Source organism: Pseudochaenichthys georgianus, chromosome 13, assembly GCF_902827115.2.
Source record: "Pseudochaenichthys georgianus chromosome 13, fPseGeo1.2, whole genome shotgun sequence".
In the NCBI taxonomy this organism is placed as follows: domain Eukaryota; kingdom Metazoa; phylum Chordata; class Actinopteri; order Perciformes; family Channichthyidae; genus Pseudochaenichthys; species Pseudochaenichthys georgianus.
In genome coordinates, this window is record NC_047515.1 from 14,905,300 (window position 1) to 14,929,015 (window position 23,716).

At 38.9% G+C, this 23,716-nt stretch overlaps 1 protein-coding gene across 5 annotated transcripts in view; it reads right to left on the reverse strand.

The window, feature by feature from the left end:
• Positions 1-23,716, reverse strand: part of tenm4 (teneurin transmembrane protein 4) — a 154,334-nt gene that overhangs the window by 83,840 nt on the left and 46,778 nt on the right. For 4 of the 5 annotated variants that reach the window (XM_034097615.1, XM_034097614.1, XM_034097616.1 and 1 more), the window contains exon 4: positions 5,819-6,034. The exons of the other annotated variant lie outside the window; for it this stretch is intronic. In XM_034097615.1, coding sequence (XP_033953506.1) covers positions 5,819-6,034 — 216 coding nt within the window. The remainder of the gene's footprint in view (positions 1-5,818; positions 6,035-23,716) is intronic. 5 annotated transcript variants of the gene reach the window in all.

The window sequence follows — 23,716 nt, forward strand, 5'->3', positions numbered from 1 at the left end:
TAATACTTTCCCCATTAACTATTATAAAGCATTTAAGAGAAGTCTGTATATCTAGTTCCCTCCAAATACTATTAAGTCTACACAAAAGTGTTACTATTGTAAACTCGCCTATTTGCATAAAAGTCTTGGCATTTCAATGCATTGTAGAACATGTTGTACAGAACTAGACAAGCAATGCATCATGATTTAAATTAACTACCTGACTGCAGGCATGTTTTCCCCTTGCCCGACCAATGACCCTTCAACAGGCAGGTAAGTAGTCACTGTTATTCTTGTAGAGATAAACAGAAAGACGAGAAGCAAGACGACCCCCGCAGATGTGGTGATTCAGCAACAATTACTCACTACTATCAAAAGGACAGAAAAAATAAATGGCTTTCTATTGACCGGCTTTGCACAACGAAAAGGAGATTCATTTGTTATCAGAGAGACAGAGAAGGAGGACTTTCTTACAATGGCTAAACTTTCAGATGGCATTCAGAACTGAAGCCACAAGATATCCATTCAGTCGGGGACTGTGGGTTTTCATTTTTCTTCCGAACAGATGTAAGCGCTGGTTAAAGCCTCCTGACGCCATTCTAGACTTTAGGTAATGAAAGGAAATCCACTTCATTAGCTGGGACCTCAACCCCTACCATGCGAGATAACATGTGTCTGAATTATTTTAAGATGTATAATTGTGGGGAGACAACTGACCAACTTGGGAGGTATACAATATCTGCACTATAAAATAAAGTCTAAAATACATTTCAATTTTAAATCTTTTCAATCTGAGATTTAAAGAAGAATTTGTTATCAAATTTGCATGGAAATAAATACTGAGTGTGTTCACTATTACCTCATGATGAATTATTCAATGTAAAAGATCTAGCAGATGAATGTCATGATAGTGGGTATTTAAGAATAAACATTGAAAAATATCTTATATTATTAAAATGACAACTTTAGAGGATTCTAAAGGTGTGGTAGATGTGCTACCTGCGTGCTCCCTATACAGTTCAGTGATTATTACATTTATTAATGATATGCAAATTGCAGCGTGGATTCTCAGAGACTTGTAATGAAAGCTGATGAAATCAAGAAAAGAGATAATTAAAGATGCCAATATCTAAAAGAGAAGCATCATGCATTGGTATCTACATGTGAATAACATTTCACTGACATCATCTTTGCCCCATTTGATAACACTGGATTCAGATAGAATTTTCCACTGAGAGGTGTCCAGGGAAAATGTCTATTTCTGTACAAGGACAGTGGATTAAATCCACAGCACCGATGGTCACACCTGATGAAATAAAGTTATATGACATGCCGCGGACACCCGGTCAAAGCACTGAGGTGTGAACCATTCGATACAGAATTAATCAAAAGCTATCCCTGCCCAGATAAATCATTACATCTTGCTTACTGCCACATCCCCTACGGCTAATCATAGGAGCAACATTTCCAGTTGAGTAGCATTTGTCTATAAAAAAAACTAATAGAATTTGTCATGAAGGCAGTGAAGCCTCACTCTCTCTCAGATCCCTGAAGCTGGTTCTCTCTGCCGGACCTGCTGCACCATTAGAGAAGGTCTGAAGGGAAGAGCCATGCGGGAATACTAGCTGTCTTTCCCGGACTCATTTGAGAGGTAACAGGTATCACAAACAACACATGGCGAGCTGTACGCTCAGCTCCTGACTGGCTCTCATGGTAATAAGGGAAAAGACCTTCTGGAATCACAATATAAGCTCCCCTTCATTAAGAGAAGAAGAACAACCTGCTGTTGCAAATAACATCCTGTCACCAGCCTTCACTGAGGACACCAAATGAGGTACAGTCTGAAACTAGACAAAACTACTTTTATACGAGATATCTAATGCATATGTTAAGACAAATGGTATTGCAAAACTGAATTCAAACATACAAATATGAAATGGCAGAATGAAAGTGTTCTTTTTATAAAAAACAATTTAAAAAAGACATCTGGGGTTTACCAATGATTGGAACCTCATCCATTAGGACTAGTCCTGGCTCCTCTCTCCCTTTCTGAGATCAAATGGATTTTCTGTCATTCTTTGAGCTGTCTTAGCAAGAACAAGACAAGTGGTTATGTGTGCTCTGCTCTGTGTGTCACTCTGCTGCATATCCATCAAGCGGTTGAAGATTTTGTTAGAGGGCACAGATGGTCTGCAATTATCAAGGAATGAAAGTAATGCATCTCAATTTATGTCAATGAAAAGAAGATATGTAGGTATGCCACATGCATCACCCATGGTCTCTGTGCACTGACGAACAGCAAGTGGAATGGATCTGGACAAATTGTCTGTTGGCTCCAGTTCATTGATAACTCCACATCGGAATCAAGAGGAACCGATCCTTTCTGACATGTCAACCCAAACACCAACTATTCAGAGAAAAAAAAACAGGGGCAAGCCATGTGCTAATCACTCAATTAGTATTCAGCCGCCAATAGTTCAGTCCACATGGTGTCTAGTGGTGGATGAATTACTTTGTGGAGTGACCTCTTTTAACCACGTTTCGCCCGTCCTTGCAGACACGGGGGGATGATTAAGCAGTTCAAATGAAGACTTATTTAAATTCACACACAACCACGTCCCCGAGGCTCCTAGCATTCCTGCTTGGTCAGCTGTGAGGTGGTGGTGTGCGGGCCCTTTCACCAGGGACTCCGGCCGCACTGAAAGCCAACACTGGCCGACCCCATGCTGTTTTGCATTAAGACATGCTAATGCCGGGAGGTTGCAGGGTCTCAGATCTTGCGTCTCAGCATGGCAGCGGGCTCCCACTGGCAGTCTCCCCAGGACCATGCCCCTCAGAGAAAGCCCAGGGCCACGGAGAAACACATGCAACACAAAAGGACTGCAGGCTTCAGCGAGCAGCTTCGTCAGCCTTACAGGAACTCTGGCTCAGTGTCCGTCCAAATGAAAACAAGATCCGGAAAAATAGAAATAAAATGCTCCAGCCTTGGAGGCTATTAAATGTGATTAACGATATTGTGCTGAGAACATTCACTTGTTCAAAATCCAGCATAACATTTCAAGTCTTGTACGTAGGCTCGGATATGACCTTGAGCAAATGCAATCTGAAGTGATAGAAAGCCACCTGTTTTCCAGTGCAACACATCCACTGTGAGCCAATTATTTTAAGGATACATGGTTGTTTACCGGCGGTAAAAAAGTCAATTTGTCCTGCACCGTGTCAACTATGAATTTGAATATTTCAAAGAGATCTGATATGATACTCCACTCTTCTTTTTTCTACAATGATGGCTTTTACATTTCCTTTTTTGGCTCATGTAATTCTCACAGAAAACCTGAGCTGCATACTTCATTCCAGATAAGACTGCATTTGGCAACATTACCTCTTTCAATTCCAACCTCTAAATAAAAAAGGAAACATTTGAATTCCTTTTCTAGAAATGTGATGAGACAACTCAGGAAATGTGTGATCTTTGGTTTAATCCCATTGGCTATGCGGTTAGCCCGGTTCTGTATTCCACATCTACAAGACAACCTACCTGGCTCACTCTAATGTTGTCACCTTGAGAACATGAGGTTCATGCGGCTGAAGGGAACAGTCTCACTACACTTTTAACACGAGTACCATTTCCTGAAATGATGAAAGCAGCCTGAGTTGAGGAATTAGGTCTTATATTATTATTTGCCTCAAAAGCAGTGGGGCTGGAAATATTTAGAGCCATTGTAAATCACTCCTTTGAAAAGAAAAGAACAAATACTAAAAAAATACAAGACAATATATAATATAAATCAGGATTAACCATGCAACAAGCATTTTGTTTAAGGAATGAACTGCATTAGTCACTTTTCCATTACGTTTGAGCTGGAGTTTCAAAGAACAGCAAATTGGAGCACATTGTGTTGCTCACTGGAGTGGAAGAGTCAAATACATTTTAAGCAAAAACGCAAAATAAGCAGATTTCAATAAACACAATCTGCAAGCTTATAAAGTATTTGGATGTGATGTGGAAAATGTGCAAGAAGGCAAAGAGCAAGCTTACATGGCTCATTAGGTGGTTTAAGTGAACAAACAGTCGAGGGTCTTATGTCCTCCTTATGTAATTGGCTCCTTACTGTCAGATGTGCTCTTTAATTACATGATGAAGAATGCAGGAACCTCAATTTAAAACGTATTTTGCACAATTAACTACTTATTTTAGTAGTTGTGTCTATTATTTTAGACACAACTACAACATGGTGAAAGGTCTGTGCAGTTTACAAGAGATGTAAAGACGTTGCACCCACGAGCAGAAACATGCTATACTATAAAGGAATCTTAAAGCCTGTGCATGACTAAGGTGAAAACTACTGCAGAGTCCTCTCCTACTGCTTTCTGACCGCCTGAGGCTAACCTATGCAAATCAGTGTCATTGTTGTGAGACAAATCTGCTGTGGTGAAGGCCATTCCCTCCACCCATGTCCCCAAAGCACAGTCATGTGTCTGTTGGTGCCCGGCGTGTTGCTCCTGTGGAATTAGGGGGAGATTTGCGACGGGATTAATAACTCATTTTCCAGGTTTTGTGAACAGGCAGCAGGGGCACAGTTTGATGTAATTCAACCCTTTGGGTAGTTAACTTTGAAGCTTGATCAATTATTTAGACCATTTTATTTTGTTTTTTGTTGGCTGTGCCGTTGGGAGAAGCAAGTAGCTGCTGTAGTTGAAAGGCTTTAGCATTCAAATATCAAGAAATACCCTATTCAGCATGCAAATTGATGACTTATGGGAAATATGTGGCATACATTGCTGAGTTTGAATGACAACATTTGGTATTTTCATGTAGATGGATCATAAACAGGAATATATGACTTGCAACACATCCGAGTGTGAACATGTGACCATAATAGTTTCCTTGAGAAAAAACACTTGTTTTATGCCCATGAACTTTGCATGTGCCATGCAGTGAGTGTTTGTGGTAAAGTATGTAAGTGTGCTTAAAGGTCTTCAAAGCCAGTGATGATACCACAGGATGTTTATGAATATATAGCAACAGGTTAGACAGCAACAAACACACATTTACCCATAGAGCAACCAAACAAGTGGCGATAGCTACATTCAAAATAAAATCTTCACAATAAATAAATGTATAAGTATGTTATCTGATAAAGAGCATACTTTAACTGCTAACTTAGTGGGTTTTTTCTCAACTGTCGACAGCATGTTTGCAGTGTGAGCGTCAGTCTGAATGAGTGTGTGTTCTACAGCAGGAAACACTGATTGTTATAGAAAGCAATAAGAAGCTGACATTAATTAATGAGAAACCACGTCGTTTCAAAACTAATGAATCTCAGGAGAACATTGTTAAATGACAACATAAAAATGACAGAATTGTTTTTATTTTTAATATGTGTGATATATACTTGTGATATATGTTAATAAAGCAGGGGCTTGCATCTGGTATAAAGTGTTTCTTTCTTGCTAACTTCCTATCTGAGGTGCGGAGGATGCACGTAGGCTGTTGCTTCTGAAAATTCTATAGAGGGATGATAGATGGTTACTCCCACCAGCACACTTTGAAACTGCAGAGAAATATCAGTGACAAATATCTCCTACTGAACCAAAATCGTCCATCTCTTTGAGCGAGGCTCTGAACTTTGAAGACCTCACTTCAGAGAGTTCTGTTCATTTCCTGAGGCTACATATCGACTCAAAAGTTTCAACTCTCTCATGTTTCTCAGAAAAAGAAAGAAAAAATGGGACATATTTTTGCCCATAGCCATCTGCATAACCTACAACACAACATGTCCGGGAGCAGGGGAAGGCTAACCTCCAGAAAGCAACAGTAGTTTGAAAAGCAACTCACCATCAGCAGTTGCAGGAGCATACAGGTTCCCTGAGCCAGTTTTAACTAAGAATGAATTGGGGCCAAACTCATCCTCAGAGTCAGAGTCCTGGGCTGGCTGAGCCGCACAGTTACCTAGCAACCCTCTCTGGCTCTCATTGGCTGCAATGGAAGGGGGAGGGTATGGGAGCTGCTCAACAGGGGAGGAGGAGGCGGATGAACAATGCAGCGGAGGACCTGTGGACCACAAACAGAGACAACACATGGGGGGGGAATGAAACACACCCAAACACAGGCAACATCACATAAGAGGCAACACACACACACACACACACACACACACACACACACACACACACACACACACACACACACACACGCAAGACTTCGCTCTGACACTTCAAAAACAAACATCTGCCTTTGTCTCTGACACCTTACCCTAGCTGGGAAGAACAATACAAACAACTAAAATGACTTTGCGAGAAAGAATAGAAAAGGAAAACACCACGCACTGGTTTAGAGAAATAAAAACAACAAAACACCTTTTGGGGTTTTTTTAAATAAAAAAAAGGAGAACAATCCCAGGTTAAATGCTTGAATTTTAAAAAAGAAGAAGAAAAGAAACAGAGCTTTTCAGTTATTGTGTACGCATACAGTTTGTAGAAACAGTTTAGGAGCTTGTTGAATCAGAAACATTTACCAAAGTACCCCTAACAAAACACACAATCTAACAGAACTGCCCTTCAACAATCTACAACAATTATACAAGCAGATTGAAATGTGGACCGCACAGAAGGAACATGACAAATATGTTCCCACATGGGGGTTGGGTAATAATGCCTCCTCCCGTGGAAACAATATAACCCCTGCCAGCCAAGAAATTAATCCAACCCGCATCATCCTTCCTATTTCTTCCCTGTCCATCTCTGCTACTTGTCAGTCATTTAAAATAGCAAAGGATCAGCCTGGCCGCTCACCTTAACAGCAGCATCTGAATACTTTACAATTGTGATTATTTATAGCTCCTTAATATGCAACCCTAATTCTTGCATATGAATATCATACAATTTCTTCTTTCAGGGCTTATTGGCTCCATTCCCCATGCTGTCATGGAATGTTAAATCTCCACAGAGCTCCTATTAATGTGTGATTAACTTTTGATGCAGCTCTGCGCCACGCCGAAAATTGAGTACTTAAGTAACATGACTGCAGCGAACAAAGCCATCGGTTTGGGGCTCGCTCCATTTTCTCATCGCTCCGTCGTTCTCCGTGTCGACATTCCTGCTGACTGGACCCCCATCCATCAGTAGAGATACATTTCCTCTCGCTCTGTAATGATCCCTGAAGAGTATTAAAATATGACTCACTGACTCGCATCTAATTAGGAAACAATTAGTAATATTAAGGCACAGCCCTACACTAGCAGAGACTGCCCACCGCCCCGGAGAGTCACCGTTTGTGCTTTCTATATATTACACACCACACACTTCATTTCTCTGCCAATCCGGTGCAGATCATGGGTGCAGAGGTGCAGTGGCCATGCTGGGGGTTAATGACCCTCACACTGTTGTGCTTGCAATGTACTACCAGGAGAGGAAGAGCTGCTGAAAAGAGCATTATTACAGTTGTTCCAATAATCCCTCTAATAGATCCAAGAAACTACATTTAGCGTGTTCCATACAACAACACTCTGCTGAACAGAGTAACCATACACCAGAGTTGTTCAGATGAAAGATAAAATCAGATATCCGTATCAAAAACTGGTTTAAAGTAAGTTTACACATACGAGGAATTTTCCTTGGTGTATATGGTGCAAATATAAACACAGGTTAATCCAATGTGTCTGTGTCCCTTTGAAATGATTTCTGATCATCCATAAGCAATAAACCTGCTTTTCCGTTTCCAGATGTCAGAGCGAGAGATAGGTTCGCTCTCATGCAAAACTGCATGCACATAGCTCTCATTTCTCAATGGTAAGGTGTGTGTGTATGTGGAAATTCCCCTTCGATTATATTGGCTCTAACGGTCCGAAAGAGATGTCAATCACCAAAATCGACCAATGAGTTCCAGAGAAACGGTAAAAACGGCCATTTCCACCCAAATCACCTCAGAGGTGGAGTTTTTTTTGCTAAACCTCTCTAAAAAGGTCAAATGTCACTTGTTTTGCATCAATCTTGTTACAGGGTACTTATTATATGTTGTTCTTTGGATTCCTAAAGCTTTTAGTCTACCTTACCATCATCCAAGGTTAGTTTTCACTATAAGTAAAAGATAATTGTTGGACGGACACTATAATTTACAGTTTTTTACTATGTTCAATCTGAATTTTCTTTAAAATAAAAAACATCTATATTGATTCTGACTTACTTTGAGAAAAAAGAGTATTAATGTTCCCCTTTTAGAAATGTAGTTATGGTCATTTGTTCTGGAAATGTCATTTTCGAGCCTGAGACCTGAAAAACAGGCTCAGTGCTTAACAGGTTAAAGAATATAAATTGTAAGAGCGACAGGGTTAGTGGTAAAACAAGTATAACAACTATTTTAAATGATCAAATGAAATATGTGCTGTATTGATATGAAAATTGGAAAGCTGTGCGGAAATTAAAATGAGCTGCACCACGTCTTGGACTGAATGTAGCAGCAAAGAGAGATGTCGTCAATGAGACAAGAGAAGATTTAAAAATGGTCAATGTCATAACCTAAATGAGGTCAAGGTATTCATGCCCAGCAGCCATTAGTCTTGCTCACAGAGGTTTTACTGTCTGGCTGTGTTAAATGAATACTGTTCGGTATGCCTAAGACACCTGCAGCCACAGACAGGGCTTCTACAGACGAGGTGCCGCAGCCTGACACGGCCAGAGAACTTTCTCGGGCTGCCAGAGTTCATTGCCTTTGCCTTCACTCACTACTTTACAGCAGCAAAAGGGGACCTTTACGTAGGAGCCCCTGGACCATGCGCCAGTGCTTAAGTTCCTGACAGTCTCAGTGCCAATCACTGCCTGGTTTGACCTGACTGCAAACACAGACCCCCACCCAGTGCATTAAAGGTCTTAATTAACTCAGCTGCGACCCAGTAAAACACCTTGGTGCCTGTGATATGTTAGGATAACAGCAAATAATACAGTGCATGTCTCAAAAACATGTTGGAATATACATGATGTTCCAATGAGACACTGACACTGTACCTCAGCCACATCATAGACCCTATGCATTACATTAAAGCACACAATGTACACAATATCTTGTTTTTCATTACTGCACATATTTTATTCCAATTCTATCTCAATGTAAATACTGCAATCTTTTACTGTATTTTTTTATATTTTGTCATATTATTATAGTTTTCTTAAAATAGTAATTTTTGATTTACTTTTATGTATGCACCACAACACCAAATCAAATTCCTTGTACGTGTCAACCTACCTGGTAATAAACTGTGATTTAAGTGAAATTCCTAAGGATTCAGATATCATAAACCAAATTCATTCAACATTTCCACGCTGTACTTTGTAAAACATAACAAAAGTGGTTCAGGTGCCAGATGTAAACCTTACATCAAAACCCTAGTTCAAAGAGTGACATTTATTAACAAGGGAGAACCGATAACAGTGTGGTAGTCGTGTGAGAGACAGGTGCAGAAGAGCAGCAGAAACATGTGGGCGGACAGCTATGCATCAATAGATGTGTTGTTATCATCGCGACAACTTCCAATAAATAAGCAACTAGGTGTTTTATGCTGTACTCAACAACTTTGAGGAGACATGCATTTTGACAGGCAGACAGCGGCTGTTGCAGAGATACAGCGTGAGATCCAGGGTGGGGTCTCCTGCTATGGGACCACCCTGAGCTTTTAGCTAGACACTGACTGCAAAGCAACTAAGGGAGTAAGCCTAAACTGTGGGTGGGCAGTATGACAAACATATATTTGATTTCAGAAATATCATTTTTTTATCAAAATGAATTATTGTGGCAATAAATAGCAATATAGTACATTTTCTGTGAATTCAATTTGGATCTAATATAAGCAGACCGAAATGTTTACACACATGCAAAAATCCTGGAAATCCAATATATCCAGGAAACAGTCCTGTTTATTGATTTGCAGCATATCGTACGGTCCTACACAACAAATACATATATTACATTGACAGCTTACGGGAAACATATTAAATAAAGATATACCGGTTCACACATTTAAAACGTCCCAAGGTAGCCTGAAGCTGCGTCAGTGAAGCTGCATAGTGAAAAATCATGTCAGAGAGTATTGAATGTTTGCAAACTATGAGGTAAGATAAGCATTAATATAAAACATTTTATTGTCAGGATTCTCATGTTTTGTCACGTTTGTAGTTTTGTATGTCTGGTTATGGGTATTTTCCTCCTTGTATTTTGTCTGGTCTTTTTCCCTGTGTTTTTCCTCCCGTCATTAGTTCCCTGGTGTGTCTAGTTGTCTGATTGTTTTCACCTGTCACTCCTTGTGTGTCTCCTGTGCTCATCAGTGTTGGCCCCGCCCCTGATTGTTCCCACCTGTGTCTAGTCACCCTGTGTTTAAATCCCCCTGTCTCCCAGTGTTCAGTGTCGGTTCGTTTTGTGATTTGACTTGTCCTCGGTGAGTGTTCTGTTCTGTCTGTGTATAGCTTTGGAATAAAGGAATTATTTTTACTTTAATCTGCATTTGGGTCCTACCTGCTTCACACATCGTAACAGTTATGCCTTTAAACCATGTCAAGGCACATTCTCATCTAAGTTTGCTTCTACAGTTTGTCTTCAAACTATTTTTTTAATCTACAGTGTCAGTATCACTTGAGTAGTAATAATATAGCTTAACTTGTAGTTACCCGGTCATTTATACGAATAAATATAAACAATATTGGCAATGACAACTTGTCCAAATGGCTTAGACTGTGTCAGACTAAGAGTCTAAACCACAAAAATATTTGATTTACAATTATAGAAAGACAGGGAAAGGCAAATCCTCCCATTTTAAAAAGCTTAATAACTTCAAATATGTTATTTATTTTCTGTCAGTCAAATAATCAATTTAGCACCTACCGTAAGTGTTTCAGTGCTAAAGTCAATAAATAATTAGAAACTTCACAAGGATTTGTTGATACACCTTGTGCTCCAAAATAGGTCTGACAGCCGCTGTATATTATGTTAATGTGATCAATCTGCGTATGCATGTCTGTGTGCTTCTGCTCGTGTTCATCTGTTGACTAACAGTGGAGGCAGGAGGGAACATCAGTGCAGTTGTTTAATATATACACGCCCACACTAACTGAAATCATTAATGTAGAATTGCCTGTTAATGTAGGATCACGCATCGGAACTATAAGCCTAATCTCAGTGATCCAGTTTTCTATATGAGAGGCAGAATCCGTCTTCATCACTGCACCAATATACAGAGGTATGTTTAAATAATGCCTTTATTTGAGCATGGTTGTCAGGCATAGGGAGAGTCAATTAAGCGAGGTAAATAGAGAATATCATTTGGAGAAAGGATGAAGTCAAGTGAAAAGAGAATTGAGTAAGAAGAGTCAACATCTTTCATCTGGAGAGTCCCCTCTCTTTGCCTACCTAAACCTAGCTAATCTTTTTAATTTGGCATCCAATTGCTTTACATTCCGAAGCTATACATAGAAATCAATATACATACTCAAGGAGAGAAAAGTTCTTCAAAAACACAACCTTGTAAATAAAGTCTACGCATAGCTTCTTAAATGCACTGCACACCCACAACAGAGAGCAAGATGAAGCAGATGTGCGACTCCACAGTGACAACAGGAATTATCTGTTTGCTTAAGGACTACAGCTGCAGGCAGCATCTATAAAATATGTACTTTATTTGCAGACGAGTGGTGAAGAAAAAAACAAACATCTTCGGTGCCTGTCCTATACCGTCAACTGAAAGCACACAGGACGCAGAGGAATGACTCAGAGTCTCAGGGGGGGCTGAGTGTCATCATCAAACAGCTACTCTTGTTTTAAAATGCAGATTGCATTGAATCTTTATTTTATCAAAGCGCACGGCAGTCTGCAAAGGACTTACGCATTCAAGATATACCGGTATCATTATTAGATGCAAATGCTACATTCAAAACTAAATATTCCACAATGACACCAGGGCAAACAACAGAATCTGTAACACTACACTGACAGCTGCGTAGTAGCATCCGTCAGGGGTGTGTGAAAGGTTGGCAGTTTGGCAGAGCAGTAAAATGTTGCGTAACTTGCTCCTGGTACCAGTTTTGTTATACAGTGTAGGTGGAGTGGAATTCACTCCCAGATGGGATATTTAAAGCTTTTGTTATATTTTCAGATTGTTAGATTGTGTTGATTTTTGTACTGACTGTTCCCAGCGCCATCGAAGGCCTGGCTGTGCATTCCTGTTCTAACTGTTATCATTGTATTGGCATGTGGACGTCAAAGAGAAATGAAGGGCTGTAATTTGGTGTGGGCACATTGAACATGATGGTATTTCTTTGAGGCTTTGTTCCTCACTCGACTTACTCAACAAAAATCAGACGCCTTTTAAGTGTGCTTCACTTTCATTATACGTTCTCTAATCAGCAGACATCTAATTGCACAGATTTAAAAAAAAGGAGATAATGAGAGCGATGTCAGGTAGGCAGGTTTAAGATTAATGTCTGATTCTTACCAGCATCTGTCAGAAACGACAGCTTTCACGTATGAAGGCCTTCTTTCAGTTGAATAACTCTCTTTAGAGACGTCTGGAGGAGACGGGTAGGTGTTCCTTCTCCAGTGACTCATTTTAGTACTGACACACAACTTTCTGTGTGCACGTGCTGTTTAAATTGGTCACTTATTTGTTCGCATTTTAAACATGTAATATTAACTGATTGGGTAAAACCGGGAAAGCAATTATAATGAATCATGAGCAGAGTGCACTTTAGTAGTTCTCAGTGAAAATGGGCCATGAGTTTTCAAGTTGCTTAGTCTTGAACACAAAGTCATAATAACTAGTTCACACTGTAGCAAGCATTAAGGATGTATTGTACGTCCTTTGAAAAGGGGAAAAGAACAGTTGGTTTTCTAAATAAGCCTATTACGCCAAACCTAATACAAATAATGGCCATTTAATTGAGTTATATGGGCCTACAAGGTACTTTAGCTGACAGCGTGCCTTCATTGGATATCTAATAGCTTTTAAATTACCTGAGCATCATCAATTCCCTTTTCAGAATTTCAACTTTGTCCTGCTAATGATGTCCTGTTCTGGAGGCCATGTATTTACAGTTTCCAACACACATGTTCACTAGTGGGAAGCATGTTGTCCTAGAAATGTTGTGCGATACAAAGGCTTTAGAGCTGCTAAACCCATGAAAGGAGGTTTGATGCTATTTTTGATTTTTTTTCCTAACTGGCTGGCGGTATTTGAGCTCTGCCATGACTGATTAAATGTGCCCTCTTGCCTTCTATATCACTGCTCTTGGTTCGGATTGAACTTCAAAGTCTCTGGCAAGGCAGGGTAAGTCCTGCCTTTGTGTCACTGACAGCCTTAGAAATTCTACGTCTTTGGGACTGAAGGAAAAAAAGCCCTTTCGTGACATTCCTGTAATGTAAGATGGGAATAGTATTACAGACCAACAAAATGGCTAGGAATTGTTGATGATGATAGACAGTATACTTAAAAAAACAATATTAAAATCTGAAAATCTAATTTCTATTAGGTCAGGATGGACAAGGTTGCGAAATACATATGTGATATTAGGATATGTAGTATATCCATTGAGGGCAAGGCAGTAATTTAGTAATTCATGTAGTACATTTAGTACCGTGAATGTTCAGGTATTTCATTTAATGGTTCTCATCTGTTTTGTATCTTTAAATAATGTTTCAGACACATTTCAAGAAACATTTTCGAAGTTGTAATCCTCAGTTTTGAGATAGTACTGGTTATCTAGCCCAACAGGACAGCCAATAGGACTATATTAGAATATAAATACAGCGTCTCTCAAATGGGTTGGTTTAAGTCACTCAATGTTGTACATGATGTGAACTATGAGCCTGGAATTTGAAATATATTAAACATTTGATCAAAAAATATATATAATAACACTTCTGCCAAAACAACTATACAGAAACTGAGTGACTATAAATCTGAAGGTCTCCTTAGTGTTAGACAAAACATGTTCAACTATCCAGTACAAATATAATGTAATGCCTTTACATTAGGCTCAGAGCATACTTTTCACACTCTTTGTAAGATATGACCTGATCAATAAAGGAAAAGGACTTCAAAAGGATTTACATATCAGACTGTAAGTTATCATTATGAGGCTTAACAAAAAGGAAATGATGCTGTAAAATCATCTAAAGTCACTATATTGCCAGATATGTACAGTATAAGATAAATGTCATGTTCTAATTGACTGCTATATTTTGTCATCACAAGTTATAGCTGTATGTGTTCCGGTAATAATTATACATATCAGATCTCTCCAGGCAGTACAAACAAGATTGCTTCATTTTCATTGTTGCATTATGATTCCCAAATTGACATTGTTTTCTATTGCACAGCTGTAAGCCATAACTAGCCTTTTATGAAATTACCACTTGATAGGTGATCTCATCTCACAATAAAATAAATAAAATGAGACAAAGCTCAGAGGGACAGTTTTGAAAGAGTCATAAGCCTAACGCTGCAAATGCAAGAGATACCCTGCATTGTAATTATATGTGTCATCTGCAGAGTTTGGGTTTTCACCTTTTTAATTAAGCAAAATCAAGGTATTTGTTGATTTTACACGTCTACCCAAGGTTATGCTAAAAGCATGCCTGCTGCAATATTACCATGATTTCCCCAGGTGATGCAGTTTTATTAGTTTTTCAGGCAAACTGTAATTGTGCAGGGCACTACACTATATACTAGTCTAACACCCAACGCTGAACTACACAACAAGAACAACGCAAACGGACACAGACAAATTTGCAGAGGAAGTGGGAAAAGAGCTTTTATGAACCAACATTGGAAAAATAATTAAAAATACTCTGACGGTGCCGTTTACCTACTAGGAATCAATACTATAATAACAGAGAGTGAACATAATGCATAATAAGGTTGAAAACGAATTGTAAATACCCATAAATGTTTTTTTTATAGACATGACTATTACTGAGGAAATGGAAATGATATTTGTGTGATAAAAAAGCATTACCACAGAAGGCACAACATTTATATCAGCACTCTAAACCCATTACTTACAACTCCATATGCTCTTTAAGAGATATCGAATGCCAAATTACAAATGGAGGGTTTGAATACATTCAGAAAACAGGCAAAACAAATCATTGGTCATTAATGCAGACTTTGCAAAACCTTGCCAGCAGATCCGTTTGGATGTTAGAAATAGTTGTAAATAAGTTATTAATATCAAATGAGCAGTTATCACCACTCCCATAAACGTTGTTGATGCTCACAGACCATGAGCCACAGATAGATCAAACCTCTCTAACCCGCACTCCTCCTCAGCATGGAGGAGGAACATATCCAACCACTAGTACTGATGCCGGTGGCTTTGCAGAGTATCACCTAGGAAGATGAAATGCAGCAAGAGTGGCTGAGACGAGAGAAAGCACACTCCCCAGATCATCCTCCACACACAGCCCGGCCTGGCTTATGCCACTCTCATCCATCCAGTCCACTCTATTTCTGTGGGTTGGAGAAACAGTGTGCCCTGCAATCACGCCGAAGCACGCCATCTGTTACGACTTCTCTGTGACAAACACAAGACTTAATCAGACTGGAAATCAACTCAACTTTCTTCTGTGGGAGGAGAAATGTACTACTGCTGCACTAACCCTTCAAAGAAAAGTCCCCGAGGAGCAACTGTTTAAGTATTACCCAGAATAAATACACATGGACGACCAATTCAATGGGAGAACACAATGTTTTCTAACAGTTCTTTTGGAACTAATAACCAATTCATCCATTTGCAATCCTCCTTAGTGTTTACATTCCAAGTTAAAATGTCACTAGTCTTTTGACTCAATGTGCTCTGACATTGCTAAATCCCTCCATGCAGGCTCCCTGGGGCTTTCTTTGTTCTGGGATAAAAATGTAAAGGTTCCGATCTCCTCACCTCTAGCTGTTAACAACATGCTGCAGGCATGTGATAGCTGCTCTTAAGGATCTTCTGGTCAACACGAGTGTTTGTTACTGACATGGTGACAGCATATCTTCTCTAACAGCCAAGAAAAACAGGCCCAGGCTTATACATTCATCCACACCCCTCTGGCAAGTCCTCTGCAGAGGATTCCAGACTTCAAAGATGTGCACATGGTAATCTGTTTCTGGACCTCTATCATAGCTCGATCTTCAACTGAGCTGACTTAAAGCTTGGCTGAAAAAACAATGCTAATAGAGGATAATTATCAGCTTTACTCCGTCTGCGCTAGCTGCTCTATTCCCTCTCCCGTTACACACAGAGGCTGGTGAATAAACACAATGGCATGAATAAATAATGACCCCACAATCCTCTTAAGGTCCCCGAATAGTGAGGGGGAAAAGACAAAAGTTTACTTTTGGTGTTTGAGAGCAAGCGGAGCCTGAAATTGTAAGCGACTCATTAGGGTTACATGTGGCTTGCCTGGGGCCTCGCTGAACAAAGATGGCACCATCCCCGTCCTGTCATTCCTCAGCGCACTCTAGATCTGGCCTAATAACACTTTAAAGTATACCCATAAGAAACAGAAACACATCCAATAAAGAGACAGTAAAGAGTTTAAGCACAACCTTAAAAAAAGTTCAATCCTTCAGACTTTCCAAACTTTCTTCTGTGCTGCCACATTTGTGTATTAAGGCAGATTTGCATAGTAATATAGATAATTTCAAGCTAAAGGTGCATACTTCTATCCTAAAACCATGTCCTCTTCTCGTCGTGCTCTCCAGATAACTTGTATAAAAGCCCACTGTTTTTTCATTTCAGACAGTTTGTCCGTTAAAGACTTGATTTGTGTTTGCCTCCCAGCTCTCACTGAGTGTGTGACAGTTCAAAGGGTTATCTAAAATACTGTACATGCTATCAAGCGGATTGTGTTTTCTAAGTGTTTATATCATTTATACCATGGTCAACTAAAGCCACTGAGAGTTTACAAAAGAGCAAATGAACTGTGTTTATTATAGAGGTAGTTTAAGAACAGAATGGTAAGATAAGGCTGGACAATAAATAGCAATCTTGATCTAATTAACATTTGAAAATCTCCTTTCTGAAACGTATTAGCTGAATAAATAAGCATTTAACACAGTCGGAGTGGCAGGAATATAATAGTAAAACAGTATCATATGAAGACAGAAAATACCTTTCCCGGAGTGTAATTGTAGAAGATTTCAATTTTAGATTTCCATTGAGTTGTTAAATAGAAATCAAGTTGCCTGGGGCGGATGTCATAGCAACTGGAGTTGGGAGGCAACGTGAACATCCAAACTGAGACCAGGGCTAAATCAGAGAGCACATTTAAAAGAAATATATTTGTATTGCTGAACCCTGGACATTCATTCTTTAACAATTGTATTAATGGTGACAGTAGTCGCAAGCAACAATATGCTTCATTCACTATTTTATAAACAGTATTCAAAAAATAAATAGGACAGTCCGGGTAAACAATGTATCCCTCTGCAGATATATGTTTGACTTCAGTCGATCAATTTCATCCAATTTGTGTCAATATTTTGGATCTTTTTCTAAATAAAAGCTGTGCTCGGGATGTCCTGAGCTGATCTGCAGGATCACGATTGAGGCCGATCAATTTGAATTGATTGTTAGCAGCTGTATGAAGCCTGAACCATTTTCAATTCTTTGTTCATCCCCCTCCAGCTGTGGTGTGCATTGTCACCCATTATACACAATGTTGTCTTTTTAAAGAAATTAAGGCATTTTTCCTGAATGCCTAGAAAGGATTGTAGTCTGCCTATCAGAGAGACTAATCAAAGTTGTTTTTTTCTGTCATTAAAAATGCTATATTATTTTACAATTCTCTTGGATGTGCACAGTGTGGGCAAGCCAGAATAAATCATTTTTATCCCACTTTTATCCTTTTTCATATTACATTTTAATTATGCCTTTTCATGTTTTAATATATGTCTTGCTGGTCTTGTTTGCACTCGTAAATGCAGAATGTAAGACTTCTGCTTTATTGTACTGTGTACACAGGGCACCCACGCAACAGTCAACATCTCTCATGGGACCACCCTGTGAAATAGAGATGCAACAAATAAATGAATAAATCCTTGCCCAGTAGCATTTTTCAGCCCTTAATTAAATCACTTTGTATCGCTATGCAATTGCAACTATTCAAGTTTTCAAAAAGTGTTCAATACATCTTTACAGGATTAGTCTTAAGCTAAATAAGACTCTTTTATTTTCTTTCCAGCAATATTGACATCAAAAAGACAATGTGATCCATTACAATGGCAACAATTACAGAATCACAACATTCAAGTCTCGGACAAAATCGAAAACAGCCAAGGATCCAATTAGTGGCAGGCTTACAAGCTGTAACCTGCAGCCTCTTGCTCTGTGAAATATAAAGAGATAATACTTTTAAACTTCAGCAAAGCCAAAATTACTCCGGAGACTTTAGGGAAATCAGGGACATCAGGATCATCGATCAGACTTGAAAACAAACAATTGTAAGGCTGTTGAAAAATGTAATTCAAACGAAGTCAAGAAATGTCCTCACTTCCAGGGTCATCACAGTAAAGCGTATTCAGAGCAATATTCATATTATTTTAAGTAATACAGCAAATGCATGTATGTTATTTAACCTTCTTATCTGACAGACAGCAGTTCCCTTATCTTCTATTTTCCGAATGAAGTTGTCTCACTTGACATTTGAAAAAAAAAATGTTCCTGGACAATTGGCACTGAATAAAATAGCTTAAACTGTTACACATCCAACTGATTGTACTCCAGTTTAAGTGCTCTGCTAGTAATAAGTCAGTTTAAATGTTTTCAATAGCTCAAAGTGTCTCTATCTATACGTAGTCTTTCACTGAGTGCCAGCACGGAGGTTTGAAGACACAGAGAGTGTGACCCGCTGCAGAGGCTGGCAATTCTCACAGCTGAGATAAGACTTGTGTTTTCAGTGTGACAGCAGTACTTTAGGGAACCGGTGAAAGCAAAAAAGGGGAGAAATCTAAAGCTTATGTCCTGAGCTATTTTATTCAACATGCACATTCTGTGAAATATTACCGTGCCTAGCTGTTTCACTGGGAGAGGAGAAATCCAGGGGGAATCTGAGCCGGCCAGCACAACATGGTTTTAGAACTGCAGGATCTTAATGTGTGTGGAAATCTGAAGTGTGCTACATCCCTATTCTTATGTTGCAAAATATCTATTATTTAGTATAGAAATAAAACAGACACTATTCTGTTCATTGTATGTGGTTTAAGGTTCTTATTCTCAAGTAAATAAATAGAGATAACTGTCAGTGTGTGTTTTCATGCACACACTTTGATGTTCTCGTTATGTGTAGTTTTATTTGTTTTACTTTAATGCATTTTAATATTCTGCACATGCAAAGATAATGTGTACAACAATGATTACAAATATGTTTTCACATGTATTTATGTAAGTATTATAATTTTGGAAGATGACGTTGCCAAATAGAGTTTAAAGGGGACGTGTCATTTGAATAATATATTGTAGGGCCATACCTATATAAAGTATATAAATATAGTTCTTTTTTCAAAATACGAAACAGATCCTGCATTTTAGCCATGCCTCATTTCGCTCTATTTGCTCTTTCCAGCGCTGTTTTGCAGGGGGCTGATTATGTGAGCTGCAGCTGACCACGCCCCCCTGCAGGAGAGGGGAGCGTGCTCTGAGATCTGCTGCTGGGCTGTCAGAAGAGGGGGACAAAAAGAGATCTCCGTCCTTCGTGTTTTATTCTTATAGAAGTAAGAAGAGAAGTAATGGGGCAGAAACCCTCCTTTTTACGCAGCGGTCCAGACATAGACATCAAACGGCGACACATATTCAGTGTGCAGTTACTTTGGCATTAGGGCAGGGATATCTAGATACTTTCCAAGGTTTGACAAAATGAATTGTGCTACTTTTAAAGCAAGCAGCGATGTTTTCAAATCTGTAATCAAAAAGCTCCTCAAAAACGCTATCGAAGCAGTTCCTGCCGTTGCTACGTTAGTTCAACCAGTAACAACGGACTACTTTTCTTAGCGGATGCATGTCAATTTAAATCAATACAACTATTTTAAATCAATAAAATAATTTTCTAAATCCATAAAAGCATTCCAATTAATATTGAGAGTCATATTGTTACTTTGTTGAGAATGTGGCCGTGTAATAAGCGGGATAATGTGCACATTGCATAAAACGCGTCACTGCACATTATCCCTTACATATGATTATATAGAGTCATTATTCATTTGTTTTAAAGCAGGAGGCTCAAACGCTTGCCTCGGGGAGGGAGAAAAAGAGCCACAGCGGAGAATAAACAGAAGGGCAACCATGGCAACCATGCAAGGGAAGAAGTCTTCTTCGCTGCTTTTGTGGCAGACTACAGCGCCACTTACAGGCCTGGCATATGTACTACAGCGTCTCCAGCGCTTTTGAGCCAACCTCTCATTCCCCTGATAGGTGGAGAATTGACCACTATGCGGAGCACCCCTTTTGTGACGTAGAAAATAATTCAAATCTGGATCAGTCTGTATCAGATCCGTAACAGCCTCTTTTTTAGAGATTTGGGTATAGAGGAAAAGAGAGAGGGTTGTATTTTCTGACACTTGGTGAGTTCCCTGACACCCCGGGGACACATATTCATGTATAAAAGACGTACAAGAGTGCATTTTGCATGATAGGTCCCCTTTAAGCATTTACATTATAGAGCTGTTAACTAACTAATCTTTTTATTTTATTTAGCAAGCCTATAAATCGTGAAACTGATTGGTATCAGTGGTGTATAGTTATCAGAGGATAACAGGTAAGGAGAGAATCTCAGTATGGAAGTGTAATTATTTCTCTCTCACAGTAGGAAAGCTACTGTTATGATCTCTGCTCCATGGCCCTAATAAAAAACGCTAATTGCTTTCAGCAGAGATAACTGGTTGTTCTGAGCAATGTGGAGTTTTAGTGCAAGACGATGACACACAATGTTTGCAAAACGCTTAAAAAGGAAATATGGTAAGAGATGATCAGTTTGATGTGATAAGACATGATACTATTTTGTCTTGCAATGTGTGCTCATGCAATGGGTTATGAGGGGATACAAATACATAATTATAAGTATTATGTGCATTACTTAGAATAATTATAAATATAATAACATAATAATTCTGACAACAATGATATTAACAATACAAATACATTTGACTTCTACATACAACAATAAAATGTACCTCAAAAAGGTAGAAATGGACTCTTAACTACACACAACTGTTCATACTGTACAAGTGGAAGTGTTTGTTAATGTGTTTTAGAGTTGTTAAAAATATGTATTATAGTGTTGTAAATAATAAATACTTAAAGAATCTGTATTTATGTGGGAAGAATGCATCTGGCTGATATGCGATCTCTTTAGTATATGCATCGATACAGATACAGCATATGAAACATATGCCTTGCTATTTGTATCCTGCTCTAAGCAGTGAATGTACTTTCTCAACATACATTAGTATGACACAAACATAGATAATTGGCTGTATGTATTATGAGCCTTGCTGGGACAGAAGTTGTGAGACTGGGTTAGGATGATCCTCCATGGAGGACGGCTCATCCTGCTCCATGTCGTGCTTTGAGCTGCACTGAGGCCCCGGAGCCTTGGTGGTAAGATGGGCCCCGATGTCCTGTTGGTTTAGACTGTCAGAGGAACTGGCAGGGAGCGGGCATGCAACTCCACAGATAACAGGCCAAAACTGTCCACAAGGGCCTCTAAAACCCAGCAAATTAGCCTGCAAATGAGCCAGAGAATATCTCCACTAATCCATGATCTGAGCCGAGACTCTGCCAAAAAAGTAAACAAGTAAATAACTTCACAAGAAATAGTGGGGGTGGAAATGAGCGCGGCTGTGAGCTGGGAAACCACTAGTGATTTATTTGATGCATAATTGTGCCTGATATTCTGCTGCTCTGACTTGGAACAAGCTTCCATGTTCTGCTCGATGTGGACACAGTGAAATTACAGATACCAATATTACAGAAAACACTTTCCCCCCCGAAGAAAATGATCACAGTCTCAGAGTAGCAAAGATGCCAAAAGGCCACGATGCATTAAAGTACAAAAGCGATTATATTTGTCTCTACAGAAATTCAAGTGTATAAATGGTGTAATTGTTTCTCTGGTTATTTAAAACACAACATTCTGAGCACATTTGCCACTTCTTTCATAACTTAACAGATAAATGAATATTAAAAACATGTCTTGAGAGCGAATTAGTGTACAGTATGCATAAATAGCTCTTACTGATATACTCTTTGATCTTAGTTATTTTAAATGAAAAGTTGCAATGTAAAATGAATACAAATCCGCTTTGACAATAAAGAATGCATTTAAAAATTCAACCTATAATTTGGGAGGAAATAGTTAAAGAATACATCATTTATTAACAGCTTTTTTACAGATAGCGGGAAATGATTTTAATTTGTGTGTCATACATTAGTTGTTACAAATAAACAGGTATAAAGAGTATTGTGCATACATTCTCAAATTTCAATCTGTTTCTTTTCAATGTTGCTTCCTCCGACACATACAGGAATACACTAGCAGATTGATCTTAATGTAAGTACTGAAATTATATATAAGTGATCTTACAGAATATTCTGTATACAGAGAATTACAAGCAGAGAATGTGATTCATACTAAAAACCTGTCGGGCAGCCAAGAATAATCAATCTATATAGACTGGTAAGCCAGCACTTTTTAAATGTTTCATTTGTTTATTTTCATTTTGCACAAAGTTGGAATGCACAGTTAGGTTTCATGTCAAATTATAATGAATGTTTTTTTTTTCATAATAATAAATAAGACAAATAAATGTCTATATAAAAACAAAAATGACCGAAAAGAGAAAGGCTTTAATGACCATAAGAGAAGAACAATCATGAACTTTTAAAAATATTGCTTGCTCTCACATATGATCGTTATTTTTCCTGCCTGCTCTGCATATGTGCCATATCATGAGTGTGTGAGCGAACACATGAAAATGTGCCACTTTGGTTCCAAGGTCACGATAAGAAACCCCATCTCTGTGGTCCTACCACACTGCTGTAAAACATGCCCTAATGAATCCTGCCCTGTAATACAGGAAACTTCTTGTCTAATTGGACGTCTGATTCCACTTCCCCCCACAGGCTCCCAGCGTGGGGGCAAAGCTCCGGGGAATCAGTTCAAAGATAAAAACACATCTTAAAACCGGAGTGTATATCAAAGAAATGTGCTGATTCACTTCAGGAGGATGTGACCAACAGCATTGGTATTTCAGGATGCACAATCTAGGAGGTGCAAGATTAATGGGCATGCTACTTGTTATGTTCTTACTATAAGATATTACTAGAATCATTACCCAGAGAGTCTATTTCTTACATTTGTATTCATCCGTCGTATCTCATCTGTAGTCGAGTGAATAATGACCAACACTTCCCAACTAGAACACAATGATTTGTTACTGGACTGTAGAGGAGGAGGTGCAGAGGAATGTTCGTTAATGTTATAGTCACACACTGGGTTTTCCTTGCCTGGGTCAATTTCACAAAAACAAAAAGACCAATAATGAAATTGAACGGGACCATCATTCGTAGTAGGTGCCTTTCTATGCAGGAGAAATGTGGCTGGGGCAAATAAGAATGACATTCAAATTTGTAAGAGATTTCAAAGCCCCTCTGTCTTTTGGAGGTGTGACGTGTACGGGGAACACCGGTCCCTCAAAGACAGTCTTGGTATGTT